This window comes from Hypanus sabinus, chromosome 4 (genome assembly GCF_030144855.1).
Source record: "Hypanus sabinus isolate sHypSab1 chromosome 4, sHypSab1.hap1, whole genome shotgun sequence".
Classification (NCBI taxonomy): Eukaryota; Metazoa; Chordata; class Chondrichthyes; order Myliobatiformes; family Dasyatidae; genus Hypanus; species Hypanus sabinus.
Window position 1 is genome coordinate 155,538,063 of NC_082709.1, and position 17,650 is coordinate 155,555,712.

Genomic DNA, 17,650 nt, shown 5'->3' on the forward strand with positions numbered 1-17,650 from the left:
GGATGACTTATCATGGACTGAAATGCTTGAACATGCAGATATTAAGAAAGAAGATGTGCTGGGGCTTTTAAAAAGTATCAAGTTGGATAAGTCGCCGGGACCGAATGAGATGAACCCCAGGCTACTGTTGGAGGCGAGGGAGGAGATTCGGAGCCTCTGGTGATGGTCTTTGCATCATCACTGAGTACGGGAGAGGTTCTGGAGGATTGGAGGGTTGTGGATGTTGTTCCATTATTCAAGAAAGGGAGTAGAGATAGCCCAGGAAATCATAGACCAGTGAGTCTTACTTCACTGGTTGGTAAACTGATGGAGAAGATCCTGAGAGGCAGGATTTTTGAGCATTTAGAGAAGCTTAAAATGATTAGGAAAAGTCAATATGGATTTGTGAAAGGCAGGTTATGCCTTACGAGCTAGAGACTAAACACAATGATGGATATAGAGCAGTAGATGTAGTGTATATGGATTTCAGCAAGGCATTTGACAGGGTACCCCATGCAAAGCTTAGTGAGAAAGTAAGGAGGCATTGGATCCAAGGGGACATTACTTTATAGGTCCAGAATTGGCTTGCACACAGAAGCAAAGAGTGGTTGTAGACATGTCATATTCTGCATGGAGGTTGGTGACCAGTGGTGTGTCTCAAGGATCTGTTCTGGGACCCCTGCTCTTCATGATTTTTATAAATGACCTGGATGAGGAAGTGGAGGGATGAGTTTGTAAGTTTGCTGATGACACAAAGGTTGGGGGTGTTGTGGATAGTGTGGATGGCTGTCAGAGGTTAGAACGGGGCATTAATAGGATGAGAAACTGGGCTGAGAAGTGGCAGATGGAGTTCAACACAGATAAATGTGAGGTGGTTCATTTTGGTAGGTCAAATATGATGACAGATGCTATTAATGGTAAGACTCTTTGCAGTGTGGAGGATCAGGGGGTTCTTGGGGTCTGAGGCCATAGAACACTCAAAGCTGCTGCGCGGGTTGACGCTAACGGTTAAGAAAGTATACAGTGCATTGGCCTTCATCAATCGTGGGATTGGGTTTAGGAGCCGAGAGGTAATGTTGCAGCTATATAGGACCCTAGTCAAATCCCACTTGGAGTACTCTGCTCAGTTTTGATCGCCTCACTATAGGAAGACTGTGGAAACCGTAGAAAGGGTGCAGAGGAGATTGACAAGGATGTTGCCCTGGATTGGGGAGCACGCCTTATGCAAATAGGTTGAGTGAAGTCGGCCTTTTCTCTTTGGAGCGACAGAGAATGAGAGGTGACCTGATAGAGGTGTATAAGATGATGAGGGGTATTGATCGTGTGGATAGTCAGGGGCCTTTTCCCAGGGCAGAAATGGCTAGCACAAGAGGGCACAGTTTTAAGGTGCTTGGAAGTAGGTACAGAGGAGATGTTGGGGGTAAGTTTTTTATGCAGAGTGGTGAGTGCGTGGAATGGGCTGCCAGCGACAGTGGTGGAGGCGGATATGATAGAGTCTTTTAAGAGACTCCTGGATAGGTACATGGAGCTCAGAAAAATAGAGGGCTGTGGGTAACCCTAAGTAATTTCTAAGGTAAGGACATTTTTGGCACAGCTTTGTGGGCCAAAGGGACCAATCACCAGAGGCTTAATATATTGTGCTGTAGGTTTTCTATGTTTCTATGTCTCTATAACTACACCCTTAAGACTGAGTAAAGAAAGCACATGAGGTGCAGGTTAGCTATAGTAGATGGGAAATCGAACACTACAGAATGAGATCAGGTCCTTTAGTCCTCAGTGCCAATCCAAACTAATTCCACCTTCCTGCACATCGTCAGTAAGTAATAGCTTGCATTTAAAAGATTATATATATATAGTTATAAATTTGTATATATAGATATAAAATAAAGCTGTATTTCAGATATAAATAAAGTCAAGGAGAAAAGTGCTCAGCAGGTCGGGCAGGATCCGTTGAAAGGAGCAGTCAACGTTTCGGGCTGAGACCCTTCGTCAGGAATCAGGCGAAGGGTCACGGCCTGAAACATTGACTGCTCCTTTCAACAGATGCTGCCCGACCTGCTGAGTTCATCCAGCTTGTTTGTACATGTTATTTGATGACAGCATCTACAGTGTACTTTGTGTTTAAGAAAAGTGCTGTAGCCTTGACTGTCAAGAGAAATTAAAAACAGTTGATTCTAAGGAACTGGTTTATCAGATTTAATCGGGTATAACGCCACTGACATATTGTGAAATTTGTTGTTTTGCAACAGCAGTACATTGATTGAAATATGTAATAATAAAAACTATAAATTACAATTTGAAGTATTAAAAATAAATTAAAGTAGTGCAAATAGAGAGTATGTGTCTTCAGGCCCTGTACCACCTCCTTGATGGTAGTAATTAGAAGAGTGCATGTCCTGTGTGATGGGAGTCCTTAATGATGGGTGCTGCCTTTTTGAGGTACTGCCTTTGAAGCTGTCCTGGATGCTGTGGAGGCTAATTCCAATGCTGGAGCTGGCTAGGTTTACAACTTTCTGCAACTTTATCCAATCCTGTGCAGTGGCCCCTCTATATCAGATGACGATGCCACCACAGAGAATGCTCTTCATGGTACATCTGTAGAAATTTGCAAGCGTCTTTGGTGACATACCAATTTTCCCCAATGTCCTAATGAAAGATAACCACTGTTGTGCCTCCTTTGTAATTGCCTCAATTGTTGGGCCCATCTTAGATCCTTAGAGATGTTGACACTCAGGAACTTGAATCCCCTCACCTTTTCCAATTCTGATCCCTTGGCATGTGTTCCCTCGACTTACCTTCCTGAAATCCACAATCAATTCATTTGTCTTACTGACATTGAGTGCAAAGTTGTTGCTGCAACACCACTCACTCCTGTATGCCTCCTTGTCACCCTTGGAAATTCTGCCAAAAGTACTTGTGTCATTGGCAGATTTATAGATGGTGTTTGTGCTGTGCCTAGCTACATGTCCATAAGACATAGGAGCAGAATTAGGACATTCAGCCCATTGAGTCTGCTCTACTATTCCATTATAGCTGATCCCGGATCCCACTGAACCCTATACACTTGCCTTTTTGCCATATCCTTTGATGCCCTGACCAATCAGGAAACGTTCAACTTCCACCTTAAATTTACTCAAGGACTTGGTCTTCACTGCAGTCTGTGGTGGAGTATTCCACAGGCTTACCACTCTCTGGCTAAAAAAAATCTCCTTACCTCTGTTCTAACAGGTCACCCTTCAAGTTTGAGGCTGTGCCCTCTAGTTTTGGATACTCGCATCAGAGGAAACATCCTTACCACATCCATCCTATCTAGTCCTTTCAACATACAGTAGGTTTCAGTGAGATCCCCCCACATTGTTCCAAATTCAATTGAGTACAGGCCCAAAGTGGCTTGACTAGTGTCTTATAAAGGCTCAACATTATCTCCTTGTGTTTATATTCTATTCTTCTTGAAATAAATGCCAACATTGCGTTTGCCTTCTTTATCGCAGACTCAACCTGTAAAGTAACCTTGTAGGAATCTTGCACAAGGACTCCTAAGTCCCTCTTTACCTCTGAAGTTTGAGCCTTCTCCCCATTTAGCTAATAGTCTGCACTATTGTTCCTTTTACTAAAATGCATTATCATACGTTTCCCAACACTGCATTCCATCTGCCACATTTTTCCCCATTCTTTTAAGTCTTGCTGCAATTGCATTGCTTCCTCGGCCCTATCTACCCCTCCACCTATCATTGTATCCTCTGCAAACTTTGCCACAAAGCCATCAATTCCATTATCTAAATCGTTGACAAACACCACTAGTCACTGGCAGCCAACCAGAAAAGGCCCCTTTTATTTCTGCTCACTGCCTCCTGCCTGTCAGCCATTCCTCTATCCATGCCAGTACTTTTCCTGTAGCATCATAGGATTTTATCTTGCTAAGCAGCCTCATGTGTGGTCCTTTATCATATGCCTTCTGAAAATCCAAGTAAATGACATCCACTGCCTCACCTTTATCTACCCCGCTTGTTACTTCCATGAAGAACTGCAGGAGATACGTCAGGCAAGATTTCCCTTTACAGAAACCATGCTGACTTTGACTTAATTTATCATCAGTCTCCAAGTACCCTGAAACCTCATCCTTAATGATAGACTCCAACACCTTCCCAACCACTGATTTTAAGCTAACTGGCCTATAATTTCCTTGCATTTGCCTTCCTCTCTTCTTAAAGAGTCATGGGTGTAGAGATAGTAGAACAGTGAGCTAAGCATGTATTCTTGAGGTGAACTAGTGTTGATTGTCAGCGAAGAGGAGATGTTTTTTCTGATCCGCACAGACTGTGGTCTCCTGGTGAGGAAGTCGAGGATCCAGTTGCAGAGGGAAGTACAGAAGCCCAGGTTTTGGAGCTTGTTGATTAGAATTGAGGGTATGATTGTGTTAAATGCTGAGCTGCAGTCAATAAACAGCAGCCTGACATAAGTACTTATATTGTCCAGATGATCCAAGTCTGAATGGAGAGCCAGTGAGAATGCATCTGCAGTAGACCTATTGTAGCGATAGGCAAATTGCAGCAGGTCCAGGTCCTTGCTTAGATAGGTGTTGATTCTTGTCATGACCAACCTTTCAAAGCACTTCATCACAGCAGTTGTGAGTACACTTAGCAATAGTCATTGAGGCAGCTCATCCAGCTCTTCTTGGGCACTGGATGATTGTCGCCCTTTTGAAGCAGGTGGAAGCCTCTAACTGCAGCAGTGAAAGATTGAAGGTGTCCTTGAACACTCCTGTCAGTTGGTCGGCACCAGGTTTTCAGAGCTCTACCAGGTACACCATCAGGCCTGACGGTTTGCAAGGTTTCACCCTCTTGAAAGGTGTTTTGAATTTGGCAGAGATCATGAATCACTGAATATTGCAGGGATTCATGCAGATGTAGTTTTATTCTCCTTTTCAATGTATGCATAAAAGATGAGCTCATATGGAAATGAAGCATTACAGCTATTCATGATGTTAGGTTTTGCTTTGTAGAAAGTAATGGCCTGCAAAGCCTACCGGAGCTGACACGCATCCGATTCCATCTCTAACCTCAATTGGAATTACTTTTTCACCCTTAAGATAACCTTCAGTAGGTCATACCTGGACTTCCTGTTTAGATCTTGATCACCAGTCTTGAATGTCACAGAATGCCTCAGCAGAATAAGAATTGACAATATTAATAGAACTGAAAGATAGCAAATCCAATGGTCCCAGCAACTTAGGGTTTTAAATGGGATGGAAAAAACACAGCTTGTCATCATCCAAGATTACATATATTTTAGAATGAACAACTGATTCTAAGGAGGCAAATTAAAAGTGGAAAAAGAACATGGAAATCAGAGGCTAGAAAGCCTGACGTCATAATCAGGGGGAAATGCTTAGATCTTTTTTTTAAAGAAGTGGTATCAAGACATTTAGTAAATAACAATAATCCAACTGAGAAGAGTTATATAGATTTATGAAAGGAAAATCAAGATTGACAACCAACACACACAAAATGCTGGAGGAACGCAGCAGGCCAGGCAGCATCTATAGGAAGAAGCACAGTCAAAGTTTCGGGCCGAGACCCTTTGTCAGGACTAACTGAAAGAGATAGTAAGAGATTTGAAAGTGGGAGGGGGTGGGGGAGATCCAAAATGATAGGAGAAGACAGGAGGGGGAGGAATGAAGCTAAGAGCTGGAAAGTTGATTGGCAAAAGGGATACAGAGCTGGAGAAGGGAAAGGATCATGGGACAGGAGGCCTAGGGAGAAAGAAGGGGGGGAATAATGAATGAATAAATAAATAAATAAGGGATAGGGTAAGAAGGGGAGGAGGAGCATTAACGGAAGTTAGAGAAATCAGTGTTCATGCCATCAGATTGGAGGATACCCAGACGGAATATAAGGTGTTGTTCCTGCAACCTGAGTGTGGCTTCATCTTGACAGTAGAGGAGGCCTTGGATAGACATATCAGAATGGGACATGGAATTAAAATGTGTGGCCACTGGGAGATCCTGCTTTCTCTGGCGGACAGAGCGTGTTCAGCGAAACGGTCTCCCAGTCTGCATCGGGTGTGCTTGAGAGCAGAGTTGATGGTGAGACATCTCCTTTCATGCCAGAATGAGAAGCCTCATCCTGAGAGCAGATGCAGCGGAGACGGAGGAATTGCAAGAAGGGGATGGCATTTTTGCAAGAGACAGGATGGGAAGAGGAATAGTCCAGGTAGCTGACAAGATTGACAAATCTGTTTTGGGAATTTTAACAAGCAGAATAGATAAAGATGAGCTAGTTGATATGTATTTGATATTTCAGAAAATATTTGAATATCATGTATAAAGTGATACACATTGTTGAACAAAATAAGAACATTGCGATATTTAGGTATTATATTTAAATAAACAGATTTCTTTAATGAAACAGATATCTGGGTTGAAAGGCTGTGACTTGTTGGGTACAACAGGGATTAGTGCTGAAGCCCCAGCTAATCGCAATTAATAGTACAGTGCAAGGTGGCATAATCAGTGTGACAAGATTGCAGGAAGGCTTAAGGCTGATTTATACTTCTGTGTGGGCTCTATGCTGTAACCTACACAAGTGGCCTACGCCGTTATGAGCTTTTATACTTGTGTGTTGGTGTGTCTCTGTCACTCTGCAATTCACTGCCAAAATGCTAGTTGGCAGTGAGGTTTCTATGCCACTGTGAGTTTCTTCGTGTACTTCAAACAATGGCGACTGAAGCTGAGCACATCATGTTGGAGTTGGAGCTGGAGCTAATAGATGTTGAACAAGAGTTACCTTTATTGAAATTACTGCAACGCAGAAAAGACAGAAGATGATGGAGGAGATGGTGTGTAGGGCCATTGAACGGATTGAGGCAGAAGGAGGGTGAATTTTCTGTGCTTGTCCGGCCACTGAGAGACATGGACGAGGAAATCCATTTAAAATATTTTCGGATGTCACCGTACATACGGTGTAGATTCGACGCAGAAGTATAAATTGGCCTTAAAGGAGGATACAGGCAGGTTAAATGAATGATCAAAGACCCTATAGATTGAATATTATGCGCACAAATACGAAGACATCCACATAGGTTGAAGTAATAAGAAGGTGAAGGATTTCATAAATGATGACTGCTTACAAAGCGCGAGAAATTCTGTAGGTGCTGGAAATCCAAAGCAAGACACACAAGGTGCTGAAGGGACACAGCAGGTCAGGCACCATTCATGGAAATGAACAAATATTTGATGTTTCAGGCTGAAGCCCTTCTTCAGACCCTCTTTCAGATTACGAGATGTTACTGTTTGGAATTATTTGGGTGTAATTTTGTGTTATTCCCTAGAAGTTAATATGCAAGTATACAAAGCAACTTGGAAGGAAAAAATGGTCTGTAATTTAAGAGGGTCTGATGAAAATGGAATATTGAGAGCAAATCTTCACAAAGCAGGGAACGCAGCAAAAGTTCGCCAGATTGATTTTATAACAAACTTGCTGTGTGGAGCGATATAGATTATGCCATTGATGATACCATTTATGCATACAGCAGAATAGATTTAGGAACAAAGTTTCCCTTAGCTAGTGTCTTAAAATATATGATTGTCAATCAGGACAGCAGGAAAAGAAATTGAGAGTAATAAATCTTTAGAATTGTTAAGAGGACTCTGGAGGGTAAGTTAGAGATCAATTGGTAATTAGGCTTCTAGGGATGTGGGATTAGTGTAGAAAAGTGATGCTGAAGGATTAACTATGAACTTATTGAATGGCAGAACAGCTGTGTGAAACTAAATGGCCTACTCCTGCATATATTTATTTTTTTCATCAAACTGAGCATGGTAAGTTTAAAGGGTGGATGAGATCCATGGCCCTTGCAAGTTTGATGGAAGCATGAAACCAGGCCCTTGATGTGTTAATAATAGCAAGGGGATTTGGGCTTCTGTGTATTAGAGGGTGTGTGAGAACCAAGGTTCCAGGGATGACTGGAATCAGCACCCGGTAGATGCTGTACATCTACAGCACCAGATGTAGAAACTCAGCAGGCCAGGCAGCATCTGTGGAAAAAAGTAAACAGTCAATGTTTTGGGCCAAGACCCTTCATCTGGATTTTTGAAGTGCCTCAGTCTGAAATATTAACTGTTCACTTTTTGCTATAGATGCTGCCTGTCCTGTTGCGTTCCTCCAGCATCTTGTGTGTGTTGCTTTGGATTTCCACATCTGTTTGCATATCTAGAATCATTGGGATTTCTGAACAATCAGATATCAGATTATTGGTGTCACTTAGCCATAACTTGCTGCTGTCTACAGTTAATAGAATTTCTGAAAATTACACAGAAAACACTCCTCCAAGCATTCCATTTCTCAATACCGACCTTTTCTCCTCCTTCCTGGTCAGTCTCTTTTTCAAGCTGTTTTAGTTGTTGAGTGTACTTGAGACTAAAAGCGAGAGAGATTATAGGACTTTAAGGGAACCAAGAGACATTGGTTTTTACAAGACAATGGCACCAAGGTAAAAGGCCAATTGCATTGAAAGATGGAACAAGCATCATGGCCAAGCAGCCTATTTCTACTTATATTTAAGTTCTTACTGTTCTGCATGCAAGTCAAGTCTTTGTCAACTATGTGAGAGTAAAATTATAGAACTGCAGAGGTTCAAAATCTGAAATAAAAATAGGAAATTCTCAAAATATGAAGCAGATCTGTGGAGGAATAACAGTAAAATAGCATATTTTCTAGTCATATTTTCTTACTATGGAAACTAATCACATGGCTATTTTGAAGGAATTGTAGTTAAATGGAAATGGTAAAATAAATTTGTGAAAAGATTTGTTTTGTAGACTGAGGATGATCTAAATTATCTGTAAAGAAATATTTGACTAGCATGGGGAGTCATTTTCTAAATTATTGCATGTAAAACTTATCACATGATACAATATCCTGATAACTTTTAAAGATAGGTGTTAGCAAGTTGACATCTTCAAAGTATGGAAAATAAATAAACAGCATCTCAATACAACTTCAGTGAAGAAAGCCATTTGTTCAAGAAAACAACCATCTCTTCATCTTTGTTCAATATTGAGGCTGTGGAGGCCTGTGACTTTGGTATTACCAGAGAGTTGGGAAGGTCTTTATGCAGTTAAGCCCCTCCTCTACTTAATGAACAATAGTTATGTTGAAACAGGGGTTTCCTATTCACAGTTTGGAGTATAAAAATGTTATGTAGGTAATGGATTGACATCAGTTTTCCTCTTTTTAATTTTTTAATTTTCCTCATTTTAATTTTTGCTCATTTTCAAATTCAGCAGTGGCTATTGCGTAAAAAAATTTATCTCCCTCCTCCAAATGTAACCTGAAATTTTAAGTCTGTTGCTTTTATTGAGCTAATTTAATCTGGTTTTAACTAGATGTCTTACATTTGAATTAAAATATTCCCCTTTTGCTGCTCCCATATTGGAGTGAATTTTCATTGGACTGTGGAATTCACTAGTGACATCTAGTGGCAAGTAAGCATTTTTAACATGTCATGTATTGGATTTTCAAATATTTAAATTTATGATCAATGTATCTGCAAGACTTGGTCTGTGTGTTTATTCTGAATTGTTACATTTTATGAATTATTAGGAATTTGTGTTTGAATTGTAGGCACGACAATTAGCTTCACTTCTAATGGATGCAGAGAGAAAAAATGAAGAACTTGATGGAGTGTTGAAGACTCAGCTGCTGGAATCTGACCGTGCCAAGGCTGATATTGAGGAGCTTTATCAACACAATTGTAAACTACAAGTAGTTGCTGAAGAGCATGAGTCATTAAAAATTACTTCTAAAAATCTTTCTCAAACGTAGGTTTTGCATTTGTTTGTTTTGTTTATGATATATTTTCCAACTGCTTTTAAGGCAGTCATATCATTGGCATGTGAGTAAACGTTTTTCTTGAATGTTGTAGTTACATTTGTTTTGTTCTATCAGGTGGAAATTGTGCAGTTACCTGTAAGAAAAAAGAATGAGAATACCATACTGTGCAAAAGTCTTGGGCTCCGTAGCTATATATATGTCCCTAAGACTTTTGCACAGTGCTGTATTCTCCCAGATAATGAGAATCAGGTTTAACTTTTGTCTGTCTCTTTGCTTTGTTTTTCAAAATATTATTAATGTATACGTTGGATGTCAAGCAACAGAAGGGAACTTAAGGAAATGAAAAGAACAAGAGCAAAAAAATTATCTGTTGGAACATGCTTAATTTACCAAATGATCTCACAGAAGTATAGCATTTGAGAGGAGGTTAATTGTATCTATACAACTTTATTCATAGTCTCTATATTTTGATCAAAATAGCTGGCTAAATTTTTGATCCATAACTTGTATCTTCTAGACTTGATAATGTTGAAAGGCAATTTAAAGAACTTCAAAGTGAACATAACTCATTAAGCAAACAATGTGAATTATTCAAAAAGCAAATTGACTCTCTTAAGCAACAGAATGATAGGTAAGCCCGTCTTATGATATCGGTTTAGATATGTTTTTCATAAATCCTAATGTTTTTTAAGTTACTATTGGGCAGAAAAGCAGTGATATATCTTGTCTTCTCCATTTTGAATCATAGGTACATCGCTCTGTTGGCAGAGTTGGAAGAACAGAAAAATGATTTGTGCATTCAGTTACAGAAGAAGGATAATAAATTATTAGGTTTGATTTGTATTTCATCATGTACCTTTGGTTTAAAGTTATTCAAAAACCTTTAACACTTAATATGAATGCTTGTAAAATTGCTGAAGTTTTCCCTACATCTATTTTTGTCACCTCTTGTACCTTACTTGTGACTTTTGGGAAATTGTTCCTATTATGGGCTTGGAGTGGGTGTCTCCAGCTGTATAACATGTAAGTAGAATTATGTGGTACGTTTTGTGTCTTCAAATTCCCCATATAGGTTGAAAGTGTTATGGTTTTAACAAAAACCTCTTCCCTGTACTAAGAAATCTTTAGAAATGCATCATTCTCATTAACTTCACTTGGAATTTCAAAGTTATTAGCAGGGTAGTGTTGTTGATGCCAATTCTTTGCCAAAATGCCTACTTCTATACATCCACTTTTCTGCTTGCCTTTCTAAAATCCCAGTGCAGTGCTCTTAAGAACATGAGGAGCACAATAGGAAAAATTGACCAAAGCTGTACCCTGAATTTTTTGAATTGGACACTCTTTGGTGTGCATTTTATTTTTTTAAGTTAAATAAATTATAGCAAGTCTATCAGAGTACATTGATTTTATTTTTGTAAACTCTTGTGGGTGACATGGAATAGCACTTTAAGATATGTTTTATGCTTTCGATAATCAATCCACTTTACTGTGCTGTTTTGCATTTTAGGTGACCTTTTGAGAAGACTGATAGTACAGGCACAGCATTATTGTTGGAAGCCAATGTCAGTTGCCACGTAGCATGTTTGTTAGTTGCTGTGTGACTTTTCTATTCTTAGCTGGAATGACTGTTCATAAGTAATAAGTAGTAGGTCTGGCCACATTTGGCTGGAGGTCTTGCACAGTGATCTTTCATTAAAAGCAGGCTTCAAAGTAAAAAATATGCTCCTTGGGACAGAGATGACAAGAAACTTCTTTACCCAGTTGATAATGAAAGTTTAAATTCTCCACTTGTAGACTTTGGAAGCTCATTTGCGGTACACTTTCAAGACATGGATCAATAGATTTATGAATATTTAGGAATTTGGAATATAGGGTTAATGAAGAAAAGTAAAGCCATGATTTAAAAATAAATCAGTCTTGATCTCATTGAATAGTGGAGTAGGCACCAGATACTGTAAATCATTTCCTATTTCTCTTATGTTCACATAGTTTTTGTGAAGTTCTATTATATTTAGATGGACAGGGATCAAAGTCAGTCATGTATTAGGAAGGTAGCCTCCTGTAAGACACAAATGTTACTTCTCATTTGGTTTCACGTTTACTGCTTGTCCTACCAAGACTTGTGTCCAACCTAAAGTTAGTTTTCTTTGCACCTCATACATACAAATTCTTGAAATGTGTATGCATCATCAAGAACTTAGATGTGTAACATATAGTCATACCAATATATTTAGTACAATGTCATCTGTGAGTTAATCTGTGAGTATGTACCTCTAGATCTTGTAACATCTTAATAAGATTATCTCCTTGTACTGAAAATGATACATCAAGGATAAATTCCTGTTCTTGAAAAGATATTTTGGATGAAATACAAGAGCCAAAAGCAGCTTTTAGTTAGTTTTTAATAGCTTCAGTAAATAATTTGTTTACTTGTTAGGAGCAACTTTTGTTCTGTAGCAATTCCTTAGACTATTCTTATGCATCCATTCCTTGAATTTAATTTTCAACAAGAGGAATTACTAGAACATACAATGTAATATATTGGCATCTGTATAACTGGCCAGCTCTTGTCATCAAAGCTACAAATTCACTGTTTAAGATGTTTTGACTTCTAGCTGACAGTAATTGGAATGATAGTTCAAGAGAAATTGGTTGAGGAGATAAACTGAATTAAAGAATCTGGGTGTAAATTATTAGTGCCTTTAAGTTAAGGAACGGATTAACAAATTGCTTAGAAATGAGGAATTAAAGAAACAGATGCAAAACTACACGTGATTGCTGTAGTTTAAATGATAGACGGATATTTCAATCATTTCCATTGTTTCACCAAGCCCTCCTGATGGACTAGGAAGTTGTAATGTAATTTTCTGGACTTGTGAAATTGAAAATATTTCTGAAACATTGAAAAGTGGCATGGAGCACACAAAGTATCAAATACAAAATGACACGCTTAGTTACAATGTGCTTATCCTTCTTTCTGTGTGTTGCTTTAAAAAAAATTTTTATATTGACTTACAGATTTAGAACAAAGGTTCCAGTCACAACTTGAGAAAACAAAAACAACGGAAAAGGCGAAAGAAGACTTAGAAGAAGCCATTGGTATACTCCAAAAGGATCTTAGCAAGACTGAGTTAGCAAGGAAAGAGCTCAGCATTAAAGTAAATATTTTTCTTATTGATGATATTTTTTCCCTTGGAAAACAGTAGAGGTGTGTGCTGGCATCTGTAAACACTATGATGTGCAAATTATTACCTCCCTTTCTAGAATATCTGTTAAATAGCTATGTCTCAGACAGAGAGCCTCATTTCAGATTAGATGGGAGATCAGTGACTAAATCGAGAATATCTAGAGTAGTCTTAATGCTTCAAATAAAGATCTAATTGGAGCGACTGTGACTGCGTAAACAGAATTTTAAAAAATTGCTCAGACCATATAGACAGATTTAACAGAAGATGAAGAAAGTTTGCTATATATTGTTTTGAAGACGGCTGTGTTGCAGTCTTTTCTTTCTCTGAAAAATATTTATTTAAAACTGACATGTATACATCGATAGAATTAGGTAAAGATTGACTCAATATTTTCAATTTTCTCATTAAAATCTTCTGCCTAATGTATATATTTGAACTGTTTCTTCATAGTTGTCATCCTTCGAAGTCCAGAAATCCCAGCTTGAGGCACGATTACAGCAAAAAGAAGCCCTTGTTCAAGCTCAACAGGAGGAACTCAGCAAACATTCTCAGATGATAGCAATGATTCATAGTCTTAGTAGCAGTAAACTACAATCAAACACTGTAAATCTCAGTTTGTAGCCTTGCTTATTTTTGTCATTTTAATGTGGAAAGAAATAGGAAATGTCTCAATTGTTAGCTTCAAGTTTCTGCAGTTGGATGATTAGATATTCATTCTGTGGGATTCAAGCTACAAATCATTTTAACTAGAATTCATAACCATTAAATATAAAGTATTTAAAATCTGTTTGCTTTGGGTGCAAGTATTTGATGTTGCTTGAAACTAGACTGCTTTGGGTACCATTACAAGCAAGAATATTGGCTATAATTTTGACGTAGTGATTCAAACCAGATTTTTGTATAACTGTATTACCAGTCTTGGTCTGTAATACAATACAATGCATAACCAAAACTTTTAGTAGAATGTATATTGAGGGGGTATCACTTAGAATTTAGGCAATAGTTATTTCAAATTTGAACAACTCTATACCTAATGATAGAGTAGAATTCTGCCATTATATTAATACTAAATATAATTGTCTTTCAGTAGAGTCCTACTAAATTCAAATTTAAATTCACCAGTATTATTATACTAAATACTTGGAAACAATTGTTCAAATCTTATGCACATTTGTAAAGGAATTTTGATACTCTTCTGAAACTGCAGTGTTTATGCATATTCTTATTTTCAATTAGCATGCACAACCAAACTTAATTGTACATCTTTTCTTCCTTTGTCTATTGACAGAATAAACTCTTTAAATACTAATAAGTTTAAGCTTAGTGTTAAAATTGTATAGACAATATATAATTACATAAACATTTGTTTTGTACAGTGTATCAATGTTTTTGATAAAATTACTACTAACTCTGAATAAATAGCAAATGGATTGTACATATTTCTGCTCTTGATAGTCCTCTTAAAACATTGGCCAGAGACCACATTATTCAATCATAACTGGAAGATGCACTTGGAGGAGTGATAGATGTTATCAGTTGGGAGACTGAAGGCATATGCATCAAGTGCATCAGTGGGTTTTTAAACTTCATTTTTGATGGAAACATGTACAAGGAATGTGCAGCAATTTCAACTCCATTATTTAAAGGGCTGATCATACAGCATCATTCAACTGTACATGAAAGAAAAAGGGAAGAAAGGATGTAAACAAGCATAGTTGACAAATAAAGCCATGCCCAAATTCTTTGATACTCCTTAATGTGTTGCTAGGCACAGTGGGGAACTGGAAAGCCATTTTTGTGGGATGCAATCTGCAACAGGAGTAAAGGTGACCTGCCTATGTGTGACTTAAGAGATGCCACACAAAGGTATAGTACCATACTCCTGGGTGTGGTGCCAGAAACAATTTGACTAATTTATTCATATCACAAAAAATTGAATAGGGATTCACATTCTGTGTGTATCTTAAGATCAGTGCAGCTCAAGAGGCACTTAAACTTATGGAGTCCATGCTAGCTTCCTGTAGATGAATCTATTCTCTCCCATATACTCATTCTTGTGTGTCCTTATCAAATTCCTTCTCAGTCTTACTCCACGGATACCAACACCAACCTCTCTAGCTGAATCTTGTATCTGAAACTGTCATCCTCCTTTCTGTATACATCCTCTCTAAGACTTCCCAAAGTATGGTGGCTAGAATTAGATAAAATATTCTAGTTATGGCTTAAAGCATGTTTATTAATAAACAATTAACCTTCCTAACTTTGTACTATTTATTTGTAAACTTCGTTAATAATTCCCTCAACACGTCTTAAAACTTTCAAGGATTTATACATCCCAGGTCCCTCTGTTCATAAAGAGTCTTTGAAACTATATTGTCTATTCCCATTTTATTGAAGCTTCTGCTTCTCTCTAATAGGTTCCATCTGCCTTTTGGCTATACAGTTCCTCATTTTAGAATCCGGTGGTGATGTCAATATTAACCACAGCTACCAAGCTGAGTATCACCTGCAAATTTTGACATCTTGTCACTTATGCTCACATTCCAAGTTATTGATATATATACAAAAATGTAGTCTAATTTACCTTTTGTCTTGCAGATAAGCCTTTGGATAGTTTCCCTGACATGCGCTATGATCAATACCCTCACTAATTCTCTGTTTCCCGCGATCCACTCAGGAATACTCAGGCAGAGTCAGTGTGGGCCCACCTCTATCTCTTGCAATGCCATGGGCTTCAGATCTGCATAGCCCTGCCTACCTTCACTCTGCAACATCACTGCAACCTGCCTCACCTGGTGCAGAGGAGTTACTACTTTATGGTTCTATATGATAATGTAATCATACAAGCCCTCCACTACACATCACTATTCAATAACCATCATTGTTATCTAGTTATCATAGGCAAGATTCAGTTAACCCATGGGCCCAACAATAAACTAAATTCCATGTAAAGTATTTTTGTACAGTTAAAATATTGTACATTGATTAGCAGTTTAAAGAGCAGAACAAATGCAGCATGATGTTTGAAAGGAATTTTGGCAAGTTGGAGCCAACTTCTCAGTTTAGGCTCTTGCCTTTTGATCATGAAATTAAATTTTGTACAAATATTGTATGAAATAAAATCAATGACCATGAAGTACATTTATTTTGTCAATTCTGTGGTATTATTGGCTTGGTTCTTTCCAAAGTTCTTGATTTTGAACCCAACCAATTGATCAAATTGTAATTGTGAGAATTAATGTCTTCCCAGATATGCTGCCTCTAGACCAACAAAATAATAAATATGTAATTTCTCTCACTTGTAATTTAACTACACTTTGTCCTGCTGAGTAATTCGAACCGACATGGATGTTTTTAGTAGACCAAAACATTTCCATATTGTTTACAACTTTAAAAAAAATACAATAAGTAGTCTTAAAAAACAACTTTTAATATTTAAAAAAATTTTGGAAAAAATTACACCAAGTGATAAAATAAAAGATTATATCAGTTTTGGAAAAATTTGATTTCTGTATAATATTAACCTGCTTTATTTATACTATTCATATAGTCATTTTATCCAGATGATTGATTAAAGCTTGTTGCCTCTCTGTTTCAAGTCTTAATATTTCTTAAATCCTTGAGAATTTTCTGGTATTCATGTGTGTTGCTCCTGACCAGAGTGTATCTAATATATTTTGTTTTTATTTCTTTGCATCCAGCATACCTTAGTCACAATATTAACTAAATGATAATTTTGTGACAGAAGTATGGTTTTTATTGTTAAAATCTATGTTCATCAGGCTGAGCACAAACTATTGGGTTATTAGGAAAATAGATTACCTGGAACATGGTTCTTTATACAGTAATTGTGTCTCAAATATAATGTCTATCATCTATTTTGAAATTAGATCCTCCTCGGCCTGTTTAGATGACTTAGATAAACTTTTAAGTGATGCATCTTTTCCATGTCATATCAGGCAGATACTCCAGTTGAATTGATCCGTTTTTGCTGGGAATGGGATTCAGAGGCAAATATAGGAGACAAAATAGATGCAAGAGTGTACCTCAAACATAAATAAATAGGTCCAATCTAAAACATTTTTGATCAAGCCTTGGAGGCGTTGTAATTATATTTGTCCTACTGTTCAATGAACCCCACACCAAAAAATCAGAAGAATTGCCAAATACACAGGAAGAATCAATAGTCCAAGATGACTGCGTACTTGACTTTCTTCATGCGGAGTTAAATCTGAAATTTGAACAAATGACATTTTAATTAAATATTAATAGAAAAAATCCAAATCTGAATAACCACAATGAATAGAGAAGTTAAATTTAAATTAAAAAATAACAAAGTCCCAGAAGCCTGGAATAAAAAGACAAGAATTACTTAAATGACTGGGCATTCCCTCAGGATAAAATAAAACAAACTGCTTTTTTTCCATATATTCTGATTTTTATTCCATTTCCATCAATAAAAATACTCTAAAGAAAGTGGTTGGGCAGTAATTCGATAAATGATTTTGAAATACCCAGTAGACTTACAGCACAGTATATCATAATTATGCACATAAGTAAATGCTCAACTATATAATCAAATCAATAGTGGCATTATTGGATTGATGTGGTAGAGGAAAAGGCCATTTAGCCCATCATGCCTGCCTACTC

General features: G+C 37.6%; 1 protein-coding gene across 3 annotated transcripts in view; it reads left to right on the forward strand.

The window, feature by feature from the left end:
* Positions 1-17,132, forward strand: part of cip2a (cellular inhibitor of PP2A) — a 90,317-nt gene extending 73,185 nt beyond the window's left edge. For 2 of the 3 annotated variants that reach the window (XM_059968513.1, XM_059968511.1), the window contains exons 18-22: positions 9,603-9,799; positions 10,330-10,443; positions 10,561-10,643; positions 12,831-12,970; positions 13,451-17,132. In XM_059968513.1, the coding sequence (XP_059824496.1) occupies positions 9,603-9,799; positions 10,330-10,443; positions 10,561-10,643; positions 12,831-12,970; positions 13,451-13,621 (705 nt within the window). In that variant the 3' untranslated portion in view covers positions 13,622-17,132. Of the gene's footprint in view, positions 1-9,602; positions 10,302-10,329; positions 10,444-10,560; positions 10,644-12,830; positions 12,971-13,450 lie in introns of those variants that run through there. The other variant, XM_059968514.1, reaches the window with a different exon arrangement.
* The last annotated feature ends 518 nt before the right edge of the window (positions 17,133-17,650 follow it).